We start from the raw sequence: 25,597 nt of genomic DNA, 5'->3' as shown, positions 1-25,597 counted from the left end.
CAGGCTAATAACCTTTTATGAGAAGTGCTCCCTACCTCGGCATCCTGGCAGCACCCTGCAGGGAGGCGTCCTCGTTTGATCCTGCTTGAGCCGGAGGCTGAAAAAATAATTGGCAGCCGCAAACATCAGAAAATTTCGGATTCGGGGGCGTGTTTTTGGCGTTCTGAGTGAAGATGACGTCACAGTCGAAAGAACGCAAAAAAAACACGCCCCCGAATCCGAAAGAGACGGGGCTTTATTGGAGTGACGCCTGTCTCCTCCAATGGCTGGCCTCCGTTTAGGAAGCCAGCCAATGGAGGAGAGAGTAGGAGAAAGGCGGGGTCAAGCCCCCATACTCCAAATCATTAAATCTCCCCACGGAGACTGCGCAAGCGCAGCCTTCGGTCCTCGACCTAAAAAATTACTTACACTCAATATGCGGTACGACTGAATTATGGGGCAAGCAAAGGTGAATTGCGCAACATTCTGTGGCTGCATTTTCTATTTTGTCATTTTAATGTACCTGGATACAAAAGTGATCCAAAAAAAACCCAAGTAAATTGTGTACAAATCTACCAAAAGTTGTTGAAAATGTAATCTACAAATACATTATAATTTTATCTTGTACGGATGCTTAGGAAAACAATTATTAACACTGTACGTTCTAACTCAGTAAAATACTGTGTGTGTATCCATGCTATGGACCACACTAGAGATGCAGCGCGTTTAACACCATCAATGCGGATGGTATTCCCCTCCTGTGCTGACCCGGATTAATTCCCATTGTTCATGACGAGCTCAGCTCGTCATGAGTGTACGAGAGGTGTAAAGGGGCTGTGGGCAGGTGGGCACCTTAGTACACCTCCTTTGGGACTGCGTTCACCTCCAAGCTTATTGGAAACAGATATTAGACTAAATAGACGTGCATTTCGAAACAGATTCCACGATTTCCCTCATATGTCCTCCTGGGCCTCCCAAATCCTCTGACCTACCCACTGCACTCCCGCAGAGGCCGCCTGATAGCTATAGCACTGGGTTCAGAAATGCAAAATATACTTAGGCATTGGCGGACTGACCATGTCCCAACTTTCAGTGGCTTGCTCCACCGTCTGTGGCAGGTACTTGGTATGGAGAAGCTTACGCTGACTATGGCGGGGGAGGGATCTAGGTATGTCGAGCTGTGGCAGCCCTTCTTGTCCTTGTTGGCCTCTGAATTCAGAGAGGTCACTTGCCCTAGATACCTCCTCTTGCTGCGCCTCTCCAAGGTGGTACAGGTGCCGCAAGACTAACGGCCTAGAATCTAGGCTAGATTTTTAAAATAACTACATGTATCTCAATGGGGATATCCAAAAAATCTGGCATGGATCCAGCCCTCCAGGACTGGTTTGGAGACCCCTGGCCTAGATAGTATAGTATGAGAGGTGGACTTGGAACACAGGTGGGGGATGGGAGGTAAAGGGTGAGATTTTGGGTGGGGGGGGGGGTCATGGAGTTTTGTTTTATTTAGTTCCTCATTGTACATATAAAGCCTTCTTGTAATGGCATAAACTTGCTCTAGTGTGGATATTCTTAGCCTGTCTTTTTCAAGACCCGGACTCAGCATTGGTGAACGATTCGATGCCTAATCTGCATGTAACCGTGTTATATGTACTGTTAAAATTTAATACTAGATTACTGTGTGTTCCAGGAAGTCTACATACGTATTTTTTTTTTTTACTTTTTATTGATAAACAGACATCAGCATTTCAATCACATTTCAGAGGAAGTAGTACATCAGGCTTCATGGGAACAGTAGGAAATACACGTTATACAGAATATACTTTGGAAGGTCTAGGGTGAAGGGGGATCATCGTTACTGAAGACAAGGGGAGGTTGACATATCTCCTCGGTAGGAATTCCATAAGCCCCAAACACGAGTCCATTTCTTGGGACATCCACGGGCCCACGTACACAGTTTCCCCCCGACACATTGCCCAATCCAAGTCTTTTTCCCAATCCCCCACCGTAGGAGGAAGAGGCGCTCCCCATCGCTGGGCAATGTTTCCCTTAGCGAGCATTAGTCCCAAAGTGACCCACTGTGTCATGCAGACTTTCAAATCTGTTGGCTCCCAGATATTAAATAAACACCAGCGGGCTTCCATACGGAGATGAGCGGATAAAACGGAATTAATGATATTGTGAATGTTACGCCAATAGGGTTGAATTAGTTCGCATTCCCAAACTATGTGGGACCCAACTAGCCACATCATAGTCTACAGTGCCCCCAGTCAGCCCTCCCCATCCACATCAATTGAGGCCCCGTCACATATACCCTATGTAGGAATTTGAGTTGGACAAGTCGGAGACGAGCTGGTATTGCCATTACTTTGGACAAGGAGATAGCCTTCTGCCACTCATCGTCCATCTCAATGCCATCCCTTTACACCTTCTCGCGAAGGGCCGGAAGAGGATCCAACATTTTGTTAACCAGCTTTTTGTATGAATGAAATGGTGCTGTCAGGGATATGGCCGTCCAATACTCTATCCTCTACCGAGGAGGATTCAGGTGGCGTGGCCCCGGGTTGCTGATGAGTGCGTAGTGCGTGTCTGATCTGTGTATAGCGGAAAAGTTCTGAGTCGGCCAATTTGAATTGTTGCTGCTATACGGCAAATGACTTAATGTATGATTTTTCCCACAGATAATCTATATGGGAAATGCCTATGAGATCCCATATGCCGCTGTGTGTTATGTTATGTATGTTGTAGATTGATGCAACACCTGTAGGGTCCAGTTAGTTTATGTTGAGGCTCACATGAAGACAATCCTATTTGACCTATGACAAATTGTGTGGTGGTGTGTGTTCTATTATTCCTAGATTGATGCAACAGTCACAGTGGCCATTCAGTTCATGTTGTGGCTCACATGAGGAGCCAGCATATACCTTCCTCTTCAGCGGGTACGAGAAAAATTGGCTGGAAGAGGGTATTGCCCAGTTTTTAACAAACTTAATTTTTTTTAATTTGTTGGATTTTTTCAAAAATGTGTTGGATAGACTAAGAGTGTCCGGATGGGTGTCCATGTGGGTTTTTAATTTTTGTATTCTTTCAATTTGACAGTCCCAGAGTACAAGGTGTCCAACATTGGTGCGGTGACAAAGTGTCAATCCCTGATGAATCTGCCGGAAGTTTCAGTGGCAGTGAAACATGTTGGCTGTAGGTAATGGTATGCAGAGCTAGCTACCAGCCTTTTTATTTCAACAGAACACATCCATTTCAAAATAAAGTTGTGCCTATTTGATTTTAAACTGTTTTTCGTCACATAAGGGATTGAATGTTGATTGCTCTTTAGCACTTTACACTTTTTTCGGTTTGATTTTTGGACACTTCCTTATTATTTTAATTGAATGACTACCTATGATGAGAAAAGGGGCATAAACTGGTGAACACTTGCTAGTTGCCCCGAGAGGTGGTGCGCCCGTGAGGTGTCACTTTTCACACATTTTTTTCCATATGTTGCAAGTGTGAGGACGTTCTGTGTACAGGACTAATGCAGACACCGTCCATTGCTCCGTTGTGACCGTCTCGTTGAAGTTTACTAGAATTTCCCTTATTTTTATACTGAGAATTTTGGGCGAAATACATTCAAAACACCAACCAAAAAAATATTTCTATAAGCTGGTGGTTTAGCATTGGAATTTGACCCCTTGTCTCTCCATTGCATTGATAGGAGTTTTGATACTGAACGCCCTGAGGACAAGGTTGTGATATTGTGAGTTTTTGAGTGGGGGGCAACCTTGATTCAATCTCCTTTCCCTCTTGGCTCCTTTTTGGAATAGAGTGAATCAAAATTAAGACAAAGGGCACTTGATTCAAAGCCATTTGCTAATGGCCAGAAGAACAAAGTGGATTGGGTTTGATATAAATACATTACCTGCATAATTTTAAATTTCGATAATTAATGCTTAACGAGATTTTTAGGAAGTTTACCGACTGTCCCCTCATTCCATTCTCAGATCAATGCAGTTTCTCTTGGCTTCTTTTATAGGCCCGTATCTGCCTTACACGCTAATCAGGGTTACCCTTCAGTGAGACCCGGCTACAAGCTTGCACAGGAGGCTCCAGCTCCGCTTGCCTAATCTACCAGTTACTCAACGTTGGAAGATATGGAAGCTTGTGACTGACTTCTGATCAAATGGTTTCAGGACTGGTATATGCAAAGAGGGCTCGGCTGGCTGGTCCTGATTCATTAAATAGCATTGCCCCATACCAACTGATGATATTTGATCATTCTCCACAGCATTGACGGCGCATCATTCACAAGATCCCACCTTATTAAAAACACTATCAACCTAGGCATGGTGAAGGTCATTAATAATTCACCTAATTTTCACATTATTTTGACTGAAGCTCCTGGGAAAGTTGATCTGTTATTGATCAATTTTCATGACAGAGGAGTTGAGGGAAATACTGGAACACAACAACGCTCTTTTTTTAATCTAGGCTGGTTATTTTATTATACATTGTTGCCTTAAATCGGATCAGTGCATTTGTGGTGTAACGGACTCAAATGATTTGTTGCTTGTATATTTTTGTGCATCATAATTATGGAAACATTTTATACAGCTTTTTATTAACTTGGGCTTTTACTATATCAAATCTGTGTCACCACATGGCAGGCCGACCCCTCCCCACTTTCCAGCGCAATGGAGTCACATCGACAATTGACTTTATAATTACTCAGTCCAATAATATGAGTAGCATTAAGTCTTCCAAGGCAGAGAGTTTAGCGATCATGCTTTCCTTGCTTTTAAGTTTGTTTGGTATTTTCCTGCTATGCCAAGAGCTCTATGTACCCCAAACCGATATGGAGTAGGAAAAATTGATTTACCCTCAAATAGGAGAAAATTGATGCAACTCACTTTATTCCAAAGGTTGTAAAAGATCATACCCGAGATTAAAGCTTGTCTAGACAAACACTGATAATGACCAAATTAGAGAAAATTGATCCAACTCACTTTATTCCAAAGGTTGTAAAAGAGATCATACCAGAGATTAAAGCTCGTCTAGACTAACACTGATAATGACCAGTTAGAAATATCATTTAATAAAATCCTAACATCCATAAAATCTAATCTTAAACGCCCACCTATGAGAAACATCCCTCCTACGTAAAGGTGGTTTGAGTCAAACTGTTCAAAAGCCTCTAGAGCTCTTCGTACAGCTCTTAAACTGAAGCCCAGAAACAAAGATCTAATAAGGACATTGCAACTGACTACAAGATAGCTAGAATGGCAACGAAAAAGAGTTACAGGATGAAGCTTGGGGAAAATTGTGAGAGGAATCGAGAAGTAAAGACAGTAAGGCCTTTTGGCGGGTGGTAAATGCTCCCTTCCTGCAGAAGAGGTGGGCGCCCTGCCCTCTCTTGACACCCAGATAGACGAATCCTCCGGGCTCTCTCACTTTCAGAGCATTTTTAATGAAGGAGAGAGCTATAAATCATTTGGCTGACTCGACGGTCACCCACCGTGTAATGGAATTCTCTATAGACTATGCACTTTCCCAATCGCCAGCCTTAAAGGCTGCAGGGCCGGATGGGGTCACTTTGGATATCTTTTTAATATACAAAAATGTATGGATCATACTCGACACGTTTTTAACATAGTTTCTAAAGTGGGACCTCCAGTATCCTGAAAACAATCGGTGTTCATGTCTATACACAAGAAAGGCGAACCCATGAATTCAACAAATTATTGCCCAACCTCTGATGGATAGCACTGTCAAAAATAATGGGGAGACTGCTCTTAAATAGACTGGAGGAGTGGGCATCCACTAACAATATTTTAGCAGAGACTCAATATGGGTTCAGAAAGGGGAGGGGTATGATTAACCAAGGGCTCAATCTGGCTTTACCTGCAGCAAAGTAAGTTTGTGCGAAAAACAGCCAGTTTTATATGGATCTGTCCGCGGCCTTCGACTTCCCTGGACCCCTCAAAACTGTGGGTTCTTTTGAAGTCAATGGGCGTGGATAAATACATAATTCTTTTTATTAGGGAACTCTATAGAGGTGGGGGCTGTAGTTAGATTTGATAAACTGGGGGGGTTGTACAGAAATATTAAAAAATTGAAAAGGGGGTGCGTCAGGGATGCTTTGTTGCCCCCTTTCTGCTCTCCCTACATACCAACAAATGTAACAACGTCTTGCCCACACAGTGCTTGGACGTTCCATCAGCAGGTGGCATATCGCTGCTGGCTCTCTTCTACGCAGATGATGCAGTCTTGATGGCCAGGACGCCTATGGCCAGACAGTGCCCGATTAACTCTTACTCATCTTTTATGGCAGAATAGGGATTATTGGTCAACAGATAGAAAGCCTTCATATTAATAATAGGAATGGGAAGGAAAAGGTCCATTTCATTTCACTTGGACGGGGTTCTTTGGAACGAGTAGTCTCCTTTATGTACCCAAGCCTGTTCTTTTACTCCAAACTTAACTGGTCTGCCTTGGTTTCAAACAGAATAAACATGTTGAAAAAAGCATAGCTGCCCTGTGGAAATTTGCCTCTAAATTGGTAGAAATATAGCAGGCAAAATCTGTTTCAAAACCTATTGCCACGGCCATCTGTGGGGCAGAAATATGGGGCACAGCTGAAGTGGGTGCTTTGCAGAAAGTGGAGGATAGGTTTTTAATCCAGGCTGTTCAAATCTGATCGCTGACAATGAACCAGGCCTCCCTTTCATAACCGATGCAGTCAAACTGTCCCTGATCCTCTTATGGCTACGCATATGGAAAAGGGACTCGGTTAGGCTGAACCAAGCTGTTATTAAAGATATAACTAATCTTTACCGAGCCAATAGTAGCCCATAGCTTGTTTATGACAGCAAAAGACATGCATTCATTGGGTGATGGGTACAAGAAAGCCAAACCCAGATCTGTAGTGTAAAAGACTTCCTAAGATTTAGTAATAAAAGCCTCTTTTAACTTATTGAGAGTTAGAAAGATGGCAACGAAACCAAAGCCATGTCATAGTTAAAGTTATACACAACCACACGCTGTCCAGAGTGCGCACAGGTCACGATTCAGATCCCTCCTTTATGAACAACAACATGCACTGAGATCTTTTAACAGGGATGAGGTTAAACCCCCCCCCATGGCAGGATACCCAGGTCTTGAACATTAATTAAACAACTTATCACTATGTCCCTGTGATGGCCTTTCTACCCAAACAATGTCGCCCGGTTTATCCTTTTGAGGCTTTTATAAGACGGAAAGGAATCAGTACATCCCCCTCAGATAATTAATAAACAAATTAAGCCTATACTCCTACTCCTCAGCTTTTACATTTATTCATTCCCTGAAAACCACTATGTTGGTTTCATTTTAGCGAGCTTTTTCGCTCAGTCCTTCAGACTAGGGTGTTTTATGTGATTATTTCTACTAACAGTCGCCAATTTTTAGTATTTATTTTAATTGAACTGCAGCTAGATGTTAAATACGCTAACTAGAAACTGTCAAATAATAAGATAATGCCTACGTAAGGATTATGCCATTAATTTATTTTTTGTAAATATTCCTCTTATAGTTAATAGCTGCTTGTTTTAGAAATATGGATTTGTGTAAACTGATATTTTAAAAGGAAAATGCATAAAAATTTGTAACTTTTGAATGGTTAATTTATCCATTGGTACGGATATACTTACTTGCACGTTTATGCATTTACTAAAATCGAATATAGTTATTTGATTGAAAGGGTTTTGCTATGAGACTGCAGAACTCAAAGCATGAGATCTGGAAAAAAAAGTGCCCTCTTAAAATACCTGCTGCTTTGCAAACAGTCTCTGGTGTAGCCCGAATTGGCAAGGACACTTCAAACAAGCATTTACAATGCAATGGTCTCGGCAATATTATAGGTAGAGCTATTGGTATTGTTTTTTTTTTACCCTACATAAATGGCATTGTAATTTCTGTTGGCATTAGTGAAATATTTTGGATATGCGTTACCTATTGCATTAGCAGAGAGACCTGTGTGTAAAGTACACTAAATAGTAAAAAAGGGCTTAGCATTTTAGGAGCGGGGGTGGGGGGGGGGGTGACTTTTCAGGCAAGGTTTTAAGAGAACTTTGTGTGGTAAATATAAGGTTAAGTCCCAGCCAATGCTTGTTTTATTATTACTTTCCAGATGAGCACCACCTGGCAATGTCCTTTGAAATGAATGCCTCTAATAAGCACTGAATGCTCATGATGCAAGGTAACTCATTCATCGTAGCATTTTGAATCTGCAGGGAAAAAAAAAAAAAAAAAAAAAGCTGAAAAAACAAAATAGCATACCTATGGATCCAAGAACCTTGCATGTTTATATGTTCTGGCATTCAGTAGTATTACATCAGAATAACTTACGTTTTCTCCCAAATTTTTGTCCTGAATTTTGACCTTCTGTCCTGAATTTTTACACTGACCGTCCTGAATTTGCACCATGCCAGTTGGTAACCCTATTTCGCACCTTTAAATAGACATCGGCAGCATACAGCCTTTGAAAACGTGCTGCAAATCCACTATTTACAGCAGTTTTCGGTTCGTTTTCCCTGCTTTCATGTGATTTCAGCTTCTCACGGGGTGACCGGGTGAAGTGAGCTGAAATCGTGTGACACACAGTGGCACCATGTGAGCTAGCAGGGATGCATTCAGCCAAAACTGTGGCACAGACCATCGCTTACCTTACCACTTTGAGTGCTTACGTCATGTGTTCGGGCCCCTGCTGCCTGGAAAGGTTTCAGCAGCGCAGGCCGTTATCAGGAGGGGCTAGAGCGCTTACATCTGTGCCCTGTGCGTGCTTGAAAGAGAATTTACGGGCTTTCTGCTCGCGCATTTCTCTAGTCGAGCCACCTCCGAAGACTGGATATTTTTCTATTACAAAAACAGGCTACTTCAAAGATGCTGTAAATCTCTCCCAAGTGGCCGGTCGCTTATGTGAGATGCCACAGTACTATGAAGATCCGTGTCGCAGGGGGAAACGATTGGAAGCACGTTAAACGCACGTTCTCCCGGTCAGAAATAAATCATTACTTCTTTTTTCCACATAGAGTATACCTAAAAGCTTCAGTAAAACGAACACGTTTTCTATTTGTGGATTTCAAATCAAATCTGGTAAATTATGTCTCCCTGCGTGCTCCCTCACCTGCCCCTACTTGGCATTAGAAACTGCGCGCATGTGAAAATGCGTGTCGTGCAAAGCCTGTTCCTCTGTTGTCTCCTTGCTATCTCTCAATGACGTGTGCACCTAAACAAAACACAACATGACGGAAATTCCCATTTTAGAGCACGCAGCAGGAAGATAAAAAAATAAAATATGCGGCGCGAGCATGTGGTGTGCAGGTGATACTTGAAAGGAAATCTCGTGTTCACAACCGGGTGTCACGTGTCAAAAAATATATGCCTGAAATAAGGAAAATAAAAGACTGCAAGCATCCTAAAAACGAGTGGTAGAGGTAAAAGAAAAATAAAATGCAGGTAAATTAGCCGCAAGGGGTAGAGGGGAGGACATGGCATAAGTGATATCCAAGCTGTTCTAGTCGAACCCCATTCTTTAACCCGATAGGAGCGTTTATGATTTCTGTGCTGTCGGGTGGGCCTTGTGACTAGACGTCTCGGACTACCGGGAGCGGGACGAAGGAGAGCTGCGGGCGGAGGGGCAGAACTGGACGAAGGAGCTGCAGGTGGAGGGAAGTGGAAGCTGAGGGCGGAGGGAAAGGGGGGGGGGGGGGGAAATGAGCAGAGCAGCTCTGGAAACCACCACCGTCTTTTCTCCGAGGCATTTCTGCTTTGCCTCAGAGAAAGCATGGTAATTTTCGCATTCGGGGGCGTGTTTTGCTGTCCTGAGTGACGGGCGAAGTCACCGTCTAAAGAACAGCAAAACTTACGACCCCAAATCCGAAAAAGACGGAGCCTGTTCGGAGGGACGGCTCTCTCCAATGGCTGGCCTCCGTTTAGGAAGCCAGCCAATGGGAGAGAAGCAAAAACTGTCCCACTAAGAAACATTAATCCTCGGACTTCCGGATATTACCAAGACCTAAAAAAGCTTCTCACGACAGAGTATCAATCATTTCCACCCAGTGTGAATTACATTGCATTCCCTCTGACCCAAATAAAATGTTGCTTCTTTGAGCAATCTTTTGACCGAGAAACTAGCTACTAAGACTAAACATGGCATGTCACAATAAAAGGGCAAAACATTTCAAAACCACGACTTCACTAATATTAACCCAGTGTTGCAAGGCTGATCAAAAAAATATGGAAATAATCTTGACCCATGCTATATTAAACTTTGTGACTACTTTACAAGAAATAAAATACTTTAGAAGAAGACTACACTTTTCTTAAGTCTTATCTGCCACCGGTCTCATCAACATGGGGATGAGGTAACACTTTCCATATTTATTATCACCCCAAGTAACCAGATAAAAAAATGCCAAAAAGAAAGCTAAAAGAAATTGTGTTAGCAATAGGGTCTGTGGTGTTTGTCATGCTCAGGAAAGGTGCAATTGCTGTTTCTCTATTGTTTCTGCTATAAGCAGACCCTCCAGGATTTCGCGGTTTGCAGCGAAATCAACATTTTTGTGAAAATGTTGCGATTTTTACAAAAGTGCCCACGAAATTGAAGGAATACGGGGAAAAGGATCCTCGAATTTTCCCACCAACATGGGCAAACCTTCGACCCCACCTAATCTCAGGTGGTTGCGCCTTTTTGCCAAGAATAAAAGTTTATTCAGATTGAACAAAATCCTAATATTGCAATTACTTAAGTTTTGCCTTCAAAACAGTTATTTCATGTGGAACAACCAACACTTTGCCCAACTAACAGGTACATCTATGGGTTTTTCGGGGGCACCCGCATATGCAAATATTTTTATGGCTCAGTTTGAGGCAGAACATTTGATGAACACAGATTGGTGGATGAAAGTGAAAATGTATTGTAGATTCATCGATGATATATTTTTGATTTGGCAGGACTCCAGAGACAATCTAGAACAGATGATAAGGGAACTTAATCTGGTGAATCCGAGAATACAATTCACGCATAAAATGGATGAGCACACAATGGATTTTTTGGACGTAAGAATTGTAAAAACACAAACAGGATTACAAACGGAATTGTTTTCTATACCAACGGATCACAACAATGCATTGGCATATACCAGTTTCCACCCAAGGAGTCTCATTAAGAATTTGCCATTTTCTCAACTCATACGCATTAAACGCATTTGCTCAGACCCCCAAACTTGTTTGAGAAAAATGGAAGACCACGTGCAAAAGTACAAAGATAGCGGGTATCCTCAAGAAGAATTAAAATCCAGCATGGACAGAGTCACGATTATCAATCGGCAGGAACTGTTGCAAACAAAACCCAGAGTGTCTAGTGATAGAATGGTCTGTGTGTCAAAATTCACCACCCAGTCAAATGCGATAAAACAAATAATTAACCAGAGGTGGGAACTTCTTTCAACGGAACCAGACTTCAATAATTTATTTCAAGAACTGCCAATACTAGAGGGAAGAACTTGAGGCAAATATTGAAACGGACCAACATTGATACTGCAGCGACTACAGCTAAGGGTACAATGTGATGTCAGAATTGCACCCATTGCAATAATGTCATCATCGGGAATACATTTGCTCATCCTACAACAGGAAAACAAATCAAATTACAACATACCGGTGACTGCAACACCCAGAACGTAGTATATGGGATAAAATGTCCATGTGGCAAGATGTATGTGGGCAAAACGGAACGTAGGTTAAAGATCAGAATCACAGAACACCAAAGTCACAGAACACCAAAGATTTCCATAATGAGGAGACCAGATCTCGACAGCGAAATCAAAGCCCATTCCTTACAATCAGACACTACTTTACTGGCCTTCACTGAAACACAAATTATACGTAGGATAGCGAAAGGAAAGCCAGAGGGGGCACCAGGCCCCAACGGGATCCCTCCCATTTTGTACAAACGAAACCCGGAATGCTGGGCAGGGGCACTATTCCCACTGTTCAAACAGATCACAGACACCAAGACAATTCTAGCCTCATGGAAAGGCTCTAGAATAGCTCCAATTCATAAGAAAGGCAACACAAATGACCCAAAAAATTACAGACTTGTTGCCTTAATTGACAACGAGGCCAAATATTATGCTGGTCTTCTACTAGAGGAGCTCTCGGAATGGACGAACGAAAACGCTGTGATCCCATCACCCCGGCAGGTTTTCGTAAACAAATGGGAACATCAAATATTCTGGATTTATCACTTCTAATAGACACTGTTGAACTAGCCAATCTGCCTCTTTACGTAGGTTTCATTGATTTCACTTCAGCGTTGAACAACATCAACAGAAAGCTATTATGGGAGAAGCTGGCAAACAGCAAAATTCCATCAACCCTACTATCACAGTTGATGTTACTACATACGGACACGTGGGTACAAGTCAAGTTGGGATCAGGAGACCGTCTGTCAAGGAAAATACGGACGACCAAGGGCCTCAAACAAGGGTGCATGTTAGCTCCGACATTATTCAACATCTTTAGGTCTGACCTTTCACAGAAGCTCGATAAAAGTAACTCTCACGCCCCGAGCTTAGGAGGTCTTACCCTCTCGAACCTGATGTATGCTGATGACATTGTGTTGAGCAACCGAACGCCGATAGGGCTACAACATCATATCAGTACAACATACAATTACTAGCCAAAGTATTAATCTCTCAAAAACAAAAATTATGAGAATAAATGCTAAGACAGCTACATCAAAGTTCTGCAGGCAAATGGGAGGATTCACACTGGAAACAGTGGAGGAATATAAGTATTTGGGCCTAATTGTGGACAGAAAAAGTTAATTTCAACAATAGAAGTAAGCAATAGAACAGAGAGGAATCAGCACAGCTATCGCACTAAAGAGCCTCAAAACGAAAGCAGTCGGCTGTAGCTTCACCCCACTGTAGCAAGTGCTTCAGGCACAATTAACACCTGCCATTACTTATGGTAGCGAATGCCTCCGAGGGAGGGATGCGCAGATATTGACAACACAATAGCCATGGCTATGAGAATGATATTCAACCTGCCTAATTACACCTCGCAGGCACAAATAAGGCTCAAATTCGGCCTGAGGAACCAAAAAGTAGAACGAATGGGCGCCTATGCCAAAAGATGGCATAAAATCCAGGGAGAAGACTCAGATTTGATTTACCACCTATGGAAGGAGATAGAAAGAAAAAATAATTGCGCAGCCGCAAAATATCTAAAGCACTCAATAGACTCATTGGCATTACAAAAAGCCTGGAAGAGCATTGGGCCACATAACACCTTCAAACAGCTAGTAAACAAATCAGTAAGAATAATTTTCGCTAATAGAGGACAAAGCAAGACTAGCCAACAGGGCTCACGGCTGGACAGTTACCCAAAACGATACCAGCAGCTCCTGCCAAAGCTACTTAGAAGTCAGGTTTATACGCCTACGGCTGGGCATACTTCTGTCACAAAACCACCTTCTCACGTGGAAAGGGCCCTAAACTGCCATATATGTGGGAATTCAAAAGAGGACATCCTCCATTTAATATGCATCTGCAAAGGTCTGGATAAAGAGCGCAGACATCATCTAAAACCGTACCTAAAGAAGCTAGGAATGAGAACAGGCGATCAAGGAATGCTTGGGTGGCAACAACATCCAATTAGCAAGCCATTTGGTCAAATTTCTGGAAAAAGCGGAAATAAAACAGAATGACAGAAGGGAGGGACCGGACAAAGCAAACCCAAACGGCAAATAAAATCTAATTACTCGTTCAGCACGGACAAGAAACAATCACCTGAATGCAAGTTTGCACGCAACAAAACAGCAGAAGCAGTCTAACGAGCCATAAGACTCCCTTGAAAACCTATCTTTCAAGCGTCATTCATATCAGACAGTGCTGCTTAAATCTGCCCAAAAATCATGCAGGCGCAAGGATTTAAACAGGCCCTTCAGGCCATACAAATGACTTTTTCTATTCTTAATCTATGTATAGCGTGAATGAAGCTTAATCTCTTCACAAAGCACTTTTTAGCCACAAGAAACTTGTTTTAATGTTCTTTTCCATAATTTTTTAATAATCGTATTTATAAAAAGGGCGGCACCAGATCATTTGGTATTTAATGTATTACATGTTACTGACTGCAATGGTTTTAATTAACTGAGCAATAAAGATTTACTTACTCACTCCCTGCGAGGCCTGCTAAAAATAAATCAATAAACAAACATCTCCAGTCTTCAAGCTCACGTTCTTTTCGTAAGGCCTTAAAAAGTTGCTGTTTTTTCTCTTCAACTAACTGCTCCTGCCTATATTTTCTTCTGTCTCTCTTCCTTCCAAAGACTAACTGGTATCAGCGCCTTGAAACATTGGGAAATTGGTTGTGGTTTATACTTTTACTTTATTTCAATATTTTCTTGCAAACATCCTCCAGTATAAAGCAAATATGGGAAGATGTTCCTCTTGCCTGAGATTGGGGTAACGAGATACAACGACTACAATGTAATCCTTGCTACGCACCCAAGATGCCACTAGTCTCGAAGTTAGGCAAGAGTTTAGATGGCGCTTAGTAGCAAAAGGTTTTGAGGGTGAAGGGATCATACCAAAAGGTGAAGTTGGGTTACGGGGTGAGTGTGCTGGTCGACTCATCTGAGTATGCAATTATGTCTATATTACCTCGAATAGGTAAATAAGTAGACAAAAACACTCATTTTGAAGCCACACGCCTACAAAATGATGCAGGCTGTTTTTTTTTAATTCTTCAATAGCCATGCTGCACAGCACCGAGGATGCTGTACATCATTCTTAAAAACTATTGGAAAAGCCAGTAGGTCCCAAAGGTGAGGTCAAGTGGCTTGGCCAATGCTGGTTTGCTAAAAGCTGACCCGTATCATACAATGTTTTCAGTCCAAAACCATAATAGTTGACCATGTTACCATCAGTAGAACGTATATTCGAGTTGACTATGTTACCATTGGATTCCCAATACTGGCTTTCCAGAATGAGTTTTACAAGACCCAGACTGATTTCAGATTCAACTGAGGAATTATGCAATGTAGTCTCAGTGAATAGACTGAACAAGCCCAGTCTATATTTTCTACAGCAGAGGATTAAAAAAAAAATGCATGTAGTATCCGTTCACGTAACTAATAAATGGGAGCAAACTTCTGTGCAGCACTGGTTTCGAGCACAACAATCTTTTAGCTGATGAGCTGGGGCTTGTTAAAGTGCACCAGACTCTTGGCTCGGCATGGGAACAGAGGTGCCAGAAGTGGTGTTTATTTGCTGCAATGCAGCTAAATAATTTTACCACAGGAGGGGTGGGGACTGCAGGTGTAACAATGAAATTGGGCCGACACCTACCGAGGTGCTCATTGTGGTGGGCATTCACGTTTTTAGCAAGCTCCCCTGTTTTAGAGAAAAGAAGTATTATCCATTATCACTTGAGTTCAAACATCTGCACATGAAATGCAATCCTACCATTTCAATGATTAATGGCTTTCTTTACTCTTATTGTGTTGGTGGTCCCTGCCCTGCAGGGCAGCTTATTTACCATCCTTTTGATTAATCACCTGCATCCGTCCACTCCTTATATTCAGGGAACTACTTTCACATATGACACAAGATCAGTTGGACACAGTTTTTTGGCAACTTTTTTTTATTACATTTTACAAATTGGCTTAGTTCACTTCCCCTGCGTATTGAGCATTTATAACTAAACATATAAACCAGTTCACCTACTTTGAGGAAGTGCAATTTTTCATTGCATTGGTTGAAATTTGAGCTTTAAAATATACCATTTAGTGTAATACAAAAAAACCCACCTCTGGCGTTACCTCTCATCCCTAAATCCAACTTAAAGTAGCTTGCCTTACTTGGCAACAAGTTCGGATATTACATTTCATAATTTTCTAAATTATCAGCTACCACTCATGAGAACAACTGGCAGAGAGGACAGTGTAAGAGCAGGCATTGGGCAAAAAAAACAAAAAAAAAAAAAACAGCATAGTTCAATCTTAAAAATATGAAAAATAGGCTGACGTTTCTGAAAGGTCGGCGCCCGTCACATTCTTGTTCTATCTCCAACGTTACTCAATTTATAGTCAGCATTTGATCAGGCGACCGGGCGCACCAATAATTTTGGCTACTAAGGCGGGATAGCCAGGATAACACGTTTAAATCTGGGTGGAGATGAACTGGAGGGGGGAATCTGTAAATAGACGTTCTCAAACTCAGCTCTTCGTTACTCATGCTCTAACATTGTAGATGCAGCTCTAAAACCCAGTACATTTACAAGGTGTATATAAACCAAACAGAATGTGTGAGGGGCTCAGTATTACTTCTCTGGTGGCTACTGTTGCCGGGCGGGCTGGCAGCGCAGCCGACTTTGGAGCTGGAGGTGCTCATGCAAAGCGCTCCAATAATTTCGAATCGAGTTGCCGCTATATAAAACGGCAAAATGAAAAATCCATATCGTTCCATATTCCGAGCCCAATCCCAAACAGGTATATACAGCCTGAAGCCACCACGACCTATCTCTGCAGTGCGATAAATGACTAGAATCAACTGAGTAAGGTAAAACAGACATATCTCAATAAACGTTTTTTGATCCCCTTTGCCAAACATTCAAGCTCTGCACGTCGACCACGGCTCCCGTGTCATGCTTAACTCACCTTCAAGGTATAGACTCTCTCCCCACTCTCGTTCAAGTAGAATTGCAAGAACATGACGCCGGCTGCTCCGCTACAAGTGTTTACACTCTCTCCGGTTCAGGCAGTCGCAGCTCGTGTGTTCTAACACGCGTTTAGTGTACTGCCTTTTCCGTTTCAGTGCACATCCGGCACTCTGTGACGTAACTTCCGGGTTAGATACCAGACGCTTAAATGTATTTAGCATGCTCCGCTTTCTGCCCAAGCCTGCACTTGGAGGAAGTAAATGGGACGGCCATCTTTGAATACTTCTTTGCATGTGGTTTCCATAGACACTACCAACCTTGCTGTACCTTGAAAAATAACTTTTGATGAATGAATATTCTAAGTAACGATTTCCTCTTTCTTTGTATTTTACTTTAAAAGCATTTCAATATTTTCATTCTACAAGTCCCCTGTTTTGTTTATAGTTTTCCACATACTTTTTCAATCAATTTCCCCAGCTAACTGAAGCAGTATAAGCGATCAGACGTCAAGCAATCTCCTTCAATTAATTCCAATGGACTCCAAATTAATTTATTAATTTCTAGCCATAATCCTGTGTCCTTTAAAATTGAATAATTATGTTAAGCAAAATGTATGACAGTGCTGTTTTAGAGCATATAATATAGACATGCTAGGATTATATATACAAATAAGGTTAATGGGACATTAAAGTTTGGTGAAACTGTTAGTTAAAACATACTGATTAAAACTAACAAAGCAACTGAAATTCACAAGTTATAGTTATCTCAAATAACTACAACTCACATACATGCCAATAGACCCGATACAAGCTGAACACTCCCGATTTGAACCTTTTGAACTTTAGCTTTATTCGATTTTTTAGGTATAAAATCATAAAAGCACATTGCAAAATATATACACAATTACATTTCAAATCATATCATGGTAAATAACGTTACAGCTAAAAATCTTTAAGAAAAATCAGGTACCAAATCAACAGTGTATCAAGTAAGAGTCTGGGTATTAAAAACCCCTCAACCCGGAGCCGTTTTGGTCCAGCCAAAAGTTGGCCTCTTCGATGTTCTTGTATGGGGATAAAGTGATTCTCTGGGATAAAAATCAGATAATCCCCAGGTATGTATAGGACCATCTCCTATCTGTGGTTTCCAGGACTGGAGGTAAGGGACAACATTACTGTTTATAAACTTTATCAGAACCAGGTCACCGGATCTCTCTTTGCGGAGCGGACCCAACCATCCCACCCTTCTAACACATTGTATACTACCATCAATGTCAGGGGGTAGGGGTCTATTTTTTGTTAGCCAAAATAGGGCCTTATTTCTCAGCTCCTGTTCACTTTCAGTTTTTCCCTTTGTGAGTTCAGGGACCCCAGAAAGGACACCCACGAACGGGGCAGCTTCTGGTGGTAAGTGGATATGATTTGTTCTTCTTTGTATGTTCCTTATCTTGGAAAGTGACCCTTTAGGTGGCGTGGTTACTTTGTTCGGCCCCGTTTTAAAGGAACAGCTGTGTGCTGTTTTTATTTTGGTGGAAATTTTCTCGGTAGCTTGGGTTAGTGTGCCTGGTGATGCCCGATGGAGTTGAAGAACACTACTTTGTGGAGTTGTCAGAGGCTTTACAATATCGCGTAAAGGCTGTGGTTGGTTGGGGTCGGCCTTGTTTTTTAGGAGTATTGAATTTGTCCTAGTCATTTCCTCTATTGCCGCAATCCTGTCCCCAAGATCGTTCATTCTTTCTATTAAAGGGTGTATTGCGGCATTAAACATAGTCTGTATCTGGGCCAAGAGGGTTGGTGAAGTTGGGGGTGCAGGCAATTTATTTTCCTTGGCTTGGGAGTCTGTTTGTTTTTCGGCTGGTCGTTTTCTTTCACCTGTAAAATCCTGGGAGAACATTATAGGGTTCGTACTGCCTATTTCAGGTGGGCAGGGGGAAGTAGCCAGGAGATTTCCATAGGGTGGGGATGATGTACTGGGATGGGGGCTTGTGATGGCTGAAGGGCAAAAGGAGACATTAATGTGCTCTGATGTCGACTTAACGGCCGCATACTTAGTTTTGCATAAACTGTTAAGTTCCTCCAGAAATGATAGGTTTGGTGATGCAACAACAGGCGGTGTTGTCTTGATTAAATAATGAACCATCGTCCCCTTTGCCAAGTCCCTAGTCACAGTGGGAATCTTCGGAGCCCCCTTACGAGACATGTTGTAAGTAGCAGTAGGCACCTACAAGGAGTGAGAGTGGTTTGGCACAAGATGTCTTACCTATTATAAGTGCACGGCCAGGGGGGGTGGCCCGTCCCGGCCTCTTCTGTCCGATGAGGGCCGTAGAGGGCCCGCCCTTTGCCCGGGCTTAGCCCGGTGCTCCCGCGCGCGACTCGCGGTGCGAGAGGTTCTCCTGCCTTTTGCCGGCGCCTCCGGGCGCTCCGCTGACGTCACCTGACCGCCGGGGCACCTGGGGGATGTAGTCCCTTGCCCTCGCGGCGGTCAGGATGCTGGCGCTAGTGAGGCGCTAGAGTATCTTCGGCCGTTCCCCTCACGGCACCTGGTGAGTGTAGCAGGACCTCCCCGGGCGATCTCCTCCCTGTTGGCAGCTCCCCTGCAGCGCTCGCCACCAGCGCTCGGCTCTCCTGCCTTTTGCCGGCGCCTCCGGGCGCTCCGCTGACGTCACCTGACCGCCGGGGCACCTGGGGGATGTAGTCCCTTGCCCTCGCGGCGGTCAGGATGCTGGCGCTAGTGTGGCGCTAGAGTATCTTCGGCCGTTCCCCTCACGGCACCTGGTGAGTGTAGCAGGACCTCCCCGGGCGATCTCCTCCCTGTTGGCAGCTCCCCTGCAGCGCTCCCGATTTATTTAAGCAAAAATTGCTTTATTTTGTCTGTTTCCCACCTGAAATTGCCTCGTCTTCAACAGAAGTCAATAAGGGAAATGCATTGTCCAAATTATTTGATAAAATGTCCCACTTTCCTCCTCTAAAATGTTGTCACGTATGACCTTGTGCCCTAAAGTTACTATAACTCACACCCCTACCATGCAGTGTTGTCATCAATACCATCCATAGCTGCCAAGGTTTCTATTGTAAATAAACGTAGCGTAGTCCTTGTAGTTCCTTGTAGTTACTTTATTCATGTAAGATGGTAAGTTAAGAATAAGAAAGGGAAACCCCACCAGAGCAGCCTCCTGCCGCTCGCCCTCCATCCAACTGACAGTCTTACACACTCAACATTCTAACCAGCTCTCACACCAAACATTCTAGGCTGAGCAGCAGGAATAAATACAACACATCTCCCTTCTTTAATAGAAAAATAATAAAGAGGAATAAAGTTGCAGAAAACAAGTCAAATCAGGCATCTTCAGAAATTAACATGGAATAAGGTAAGATCAGCAATTAACATTCACTCACGCAAATCACACAAACCAGCAAAATACATTCACCATCACCTTCTCCCTTCCTTAAACAAAACATTTCTCCCAAAACGAAATAACCAACACACCACCACTCCAACACACAACATACAAAACCCAAGAAACCAAACAAACTGACTGGCCAGGTCAATAAGAGGCAAAAAGGTCCCAGCTCACGGCGTTATGGAGAAACATCAACCAATCATAGACACAATGTCCAAAACATACGATTGTGACAACAGTCACGTCACTTAGGTCACACACATATCACTCAAAGTTAGAAAATCTGGTAGAAATCCAGAATTGGAGTGCTAAGCTCCCGCAAACTCCATGTAATAGGATACACATGTTCCTATGATCAACACTGGGACATTTAGGTCCCAAAACCACTTAATTCTCGAATATGGGGCAAACTCCATGTACTAGGATATACATGTTCCTATGATCAAACACTGGGACACTAGGTTCCCAAAACCTCTTACAATGTAATTGGGCCACAAAGCCCCCACAAAGACCACGTAATGGGGAACTTACCATAACCGGGGCACTCCCATAAGGTAAAATTCACTTAAAAAGCAAAACATAAATCCCTAGGAGGCATGACTGAAACATCCAGCTCCTAAAGCCTACACAAAATAAAATGAAACACTCTTGAAATAAAACAGGGGCATCTAACTACACCACCCCACACGCTAACACAACAGGGAACACACCACCCTGTGAACTAGAGTACTCATAGCTAGAGAATCTAAAGAGCATACTAATATTCAACACACCACAAACATTGACTCACACCCGAATGATAAAAATGACAGATATGCAGTAACAAAATGGGTGTATGTCCTCCCATACACAACCACAAACTCATCAAATGCATTAGATCAAAACTGGTTTGCAACATTTTCCCAATTGTGGGCTTCTTGCTCATTATGCCAGTCCTGGCCTTTAATGGCCATTATCCTTTCATCCAACTCCTTTTAGCTCAAACACCGGGGCTCGATCTTTGCCCACGATCAACATATGCCACATGGCAAATGAACACAGCGATGTGCAGTATATGTAAATAACAGTACCTTGAATAAAGTAATGTCACGTGTGATGTAAGAAACGAGCAGCAAATCCATGTCCTTCAGCATAATTCGTCTCTGAAATGGTTGGCAAAGCGAACGCGTAGCTCAAAGGCCTTGAAAACGTGGTTGGCAATGTCCAGTAAATGTAAATTGATACTTGTATAGCGCACTACTCACCCGCAAGGGTCTCAAGGCGCTTGTACGAATACCACTGTGGAACCCATCCTGTCTTTCCCTGTGAGGCGTCCACTCCTGGGCACCCCCAAGGTGGAGGCCAGGCATCCTTAGCATTGTGGGGACCGTTGTGGAGATTAAGCAAGCTATTGCCCAGAGTTGCAGAGTGGGACTGCATGATTGGAATAGGCACAGAGGCGAGAATTATCAGGTCCGTGGAATTTTTGAGCCCAAGACCGCCGAGGCAGGGAATTGAACCCTGGTCCCGGGCTAGACCTCTGCATCAGGGTCTGCTGCTCTAATCATCGAGCCACACTTCTCCACTGTGTGAACTTGTAGTGAAGTTCCACACACAAGATGGCGGCACGCTGTTGGCGTCGCGCCGGATGGTTGTCAGTGCGTAAGTGCTCCAGAAACGTACCCTGCTGCATGCATTCGTCATAGAAGATCAGTGCGTCATGCAGGATCCCACGAAGGCATTGCAGGTGAGGTTGCATGCGCAATACCATGTCTGTTAGTTTTGAAATAATGCGTACTCTTTGCGCGTGCCAAATAGAGGTCGTGCCTCAAATCAAATGGCAAAAATGGTTGAAAAGACCAAGTAGGTCTCATTGTAGACAAACAATAATAGGGGAAAAACAGTCTCACCACTGTTGGCTATACGTGCTGGCATTACAGACTGCCCCTCCCCCCGTAGCGCTTGTGTCTCTTCAAACTGCAATGGGTCAAAACAAATGAACGTACAATATCATGTTGACAACGTCTGGGTCCTCCAACTCGGAACTTGTAAGTGGGACTCTCCCACAAACAGACTCAGAAATTGCTCGCTGGGAACAACATCCCTCCACTGTATAGCTTACAGAACACCCTTATAGTACTGGTTCCAAGCAAATTGAAAGACAAGCGTTTTAAGCATAAACTGGAACAGTGTCACATTTAAGACCACCGCTCTTGTGACAATGACAGTGGGCGAGCATCTGAGAAATTTAAATCCATGTTGTCCAACAGTACTTAAAAAGGTCAAAAAATTCTCTCATCACATAATGCCAGTTTTAAATGACTTCGCTGCGTGGCTCTAACATTGTCTGTTGACCTTGATCATAAAAGCTTAATCTGGCACTCTTTAGGTTTAGGGCAACCGATTTCGGGGGCACTGGTGGGGTTTTGTGGTGCCAAAAATAAGCAAAACTTTAAATTTTAGAGTAATTTATCTTGTTTTTAAAGAGTCATCTGTTACTGTCCATTTTCCTTGAATTTTTCCCATTAGGTTGAGTTTCTTTTCTTCTCGTAGGTGCTTTAGTTCTCTTGTAGATAATTTCATGCACGCTGTAGGTTCACCAAATGGTCGCCAAAATGTTGTAAATAAATGTAGCGTAGTCCTTGTAGTTCCTGGTAGTTACTTTATTCATGGAAGATGGTAAGTTAAGAATAAGAAAGGAAAACCCCACCAGGAGCAGCCTCCTGCTGCTCAGCCCTCCATCCAACTGACAGTCTTACACAGTGTCACGGGGTCAAGACCTGCCCCGTAACGGACTCTCGCTCTCGCTTACAGGACTGGTCGGGGCCCTTTAAGGACGGCCTGGACTTTCCTGACTAGAACTCCGCCCCTGTGACGAAAGGCTCCACAAGCCTATCAGGAGCGCGCACTGGAAGGCAAAAGGCGGACCCGGAAGACGCGGAGCTGTGGACGGTGCGGCGCGAGTTGCAGGAGGAGAAACCGAGTCGTAGTGAAGCCGACCACCTCGGAGGACCGGAAGGAGAGGACACCGGAGAAGGGAGAACCACCATTGGTACAAAGACCCACGAAGAGACTGAAGTCGGGGACGCCGCTGATCGAGGGAACATTCCGGGGGCATCCCCCCAGGAGGAGCCAGGAGGCCAACGTCCCCACGCTTCGCCCAGCCACGCGCAGGAAGACGCGTGGCTCCCACAGGTACGAGAACGCTTGCGTGCCTTGCTCACTTTTAACCGGGCAGGAACGGGGTAACAGAGGGAGGAGGGAGGGAAGGGACCGGGCACTTGTCTTTTGAGCACAAACACACTGCACGGTTCGGGTAGAGCTCTCCAGTACCAGGTGAAGGTCGCTTATCTCCTCACGAGTGTTACCCTCACGCCCCTTTCCCATTTCATATTGTAGCATTGAGCTGCGCCCTAACAGCTGCGTTTCTTTTCCTTTCATGTACAGTTCGAGCGATACTGGCAGAAGAGGAGGAATACCCCGCCTATAACGCAAGCCTACCCCTATCAAGAGGATCTCAGCCCTGTGGACCCGGATTGTGCACAAGCAGCCTGTTGACTCTGTAAAACCCTTAATAAACCTAAAAAACTACACTTCAGTGTTGGCTCCTTCCCTCCTTGTTAACCCCGAAGGTGACACACAGTCAACATTCTAACCAGCTCTCACACCAAACATTCTAGGCTGAGCAGCAGGAATAAATACAACACTTTCAGATTGCTATGTGTGACATTTTCATAGTTTCAGATTAATTACGCATGACATTTTAATGATTACGAGTGACACTTTCTCCCAAGTAAAATCAAGCTATTAAGATAAGGCAAACATATAAATAACATAAATTACACCTATTTGAGCAACGAGAAACTCTAAGTTAACTCCTGAAAAACATAAGAAATAATTGGTAAACAGCTTCCATTTATCAGACTCATGCATAAGTAAATACGTAGAATCCTACAAATATCAGGAAGCTCCTTTGCATCATATCAAATCAAAGCTCGGCACACTAGGTCAGGAGCTCTTGTTTTTGCGGTTGTGTGATTTTTAGGCTTGTGCGTCCAGCCTTTGCTGACTTGGACTGGGCCCCCTGGTTCCTCCCCTGTAATTAATGATGCCTCTTACAGCATTACTCCTGGACCTCTCTCCCAAGTGGGACCCAACCCATCAAGAAGTGTGAGGCCCCAACATCACACTCCTCTTGTGGCTGCTGTTGTCAGGCAGGCTGGCAGAAAAACAAAACAGATTGCTAGCCTTTGTAGTGGGCCCCCCTCCTTGCCAGCAAAATCAGGAGAACATCAAGACTTAGGCATCTCTCTGACATCACATGATTGACCCGGCCCAACAGGGAACCAATGTCAGAGAGGCCCCGACAACATGTAACACTTTACACATCTCACGCGGCTCCCTTTGAGCCACCTATGTCACCTTTTAAATAACTAACATCGGCAGGCACCGCAGGCTGCCTGATCGCGTGCTGCAACACGCAGGCTGGTAACTTTAACTTTCTTGGGCCGCAGATCAGTGCTTAATTTGAGCAGGTGCTTTCAGGTGCTCAGCACCGGCAATTCTTTCACAGGGCCGGGGCTACAATTTCTGACCCTGCAGGTGGTGGTCTCAATATTAATTGTTCAAATTCAAAATAAAAAGAATAACATACATTGCATGGTGACTGGCTGGTTCATTGACAGGCCAGCATACGCCTGTCCAGGCAGGCATGATTGTGTATCTCCACGTTAGTCATGATGTCATCACGCCGATCACAAATCCAAGAAGTCATCGACAAACTATGGCTTGCATTCTATTCCCAGAGTCTGCAGCACCCTGCCACTGTCTGAGCCTAAGCCTCCCATTGATTAATTGTAGCTGGTGGATGGCTCATGACGGAGTTGAGGCAAGGAAGTTGCAAGAATGCATTTGGAACTTGGGAGTGAGGGCTCTTGAGGAAGAATATAAGAAAGTAAGTGTGGACTTTCCACTTGCTGCGTAGCCAGAGTAGCATATCCTGCAGCCCTACATTGCTGCTATCCTCAACGTGATCGATGTGGCTGTGGCCCAACACAACTATTGTACGCCATGGCCTCACCTGTAGATTCTGTTTGCTGCACCCCATTGCTGAGTGTGTGTGAGTCCAGTAGGCACCACAGCCATACTTAGCGGCATTGGCAGCATTGCGGCTGGGGAAAATGCTTGTGCTGTAGCAGGCAGGGTCACAGCAAGCTGAGTAGTAGATGCCGATGCCGGCGCCATCCCTGCACCTACTAATTACAGGCAGCACTAGCAGTGACATCACCTGCTGTGCCCTAGCAGCCATCTGTTCCACAATAAACCCTGTCATACTACACTGATTAATATATGCAAAAAAAGCATTTTCATTTGGTGTACATTTTGTTTTTGCACTCGGTGTAGGTAAGAAAGTAAAACACGCCATCTTCCACTTCTTTAGAAATGACAACAAGAAAACGCAGAGCTCAAAATAGCAGGGACATGTACAGGCTGCCAACAGGGGTCACAGGCAGCAGCAGTGTTATAGTTGAGAGAGAGAGC

At 43.7% G+C, this 25,597-nt stretch overlaps 1 protein-coding gene across 1 annotated transcript in view; it reads right to left on the bottom strand.

The window, feature by feature from the left end:
• NOP10 (NOP10 ribonucleoprotein) overlaps positions 1–16,844 on the bottom strand; it is a 35,928-nt gene extending 19,084 nt beyond the window's left edge. Inside the window, exon 1 of the mRNA XM_086920409.1 lies at positions 16,676–16,844. Within this exon, the coding sequence (XP_086776535.1) occupies positions 16,676–16,729 (54 nt within the window). The 5' untranslated portion in view covers positions 16,730–16,844. The remainder of the gene's footprint in view (positions 1–16,675) is intronic.
• Positions 16,845–25,597: the final 8,753 nt, after the last annotated feature.

Source organism: Lissotriton vulgaris, chromosome 5 (genome assembly GCF_964263255.1).
Source record: "Lissotriton vulgaris chromosome 5, aLisVul1.2, whole genome shotgun sequence".
Classification (NCBI taxonomy): domain Eukaryota; kingdom Metazoa; phylum Chordata; class Amphibia; order Caudata; family Salamandridae; genus Lissotriton; species Lissotriton vulgaris.
Note: the sequence above shows the minus strand (reverse complement) of the source record. Positions and strands in the feature narration are given on the sequence as shown.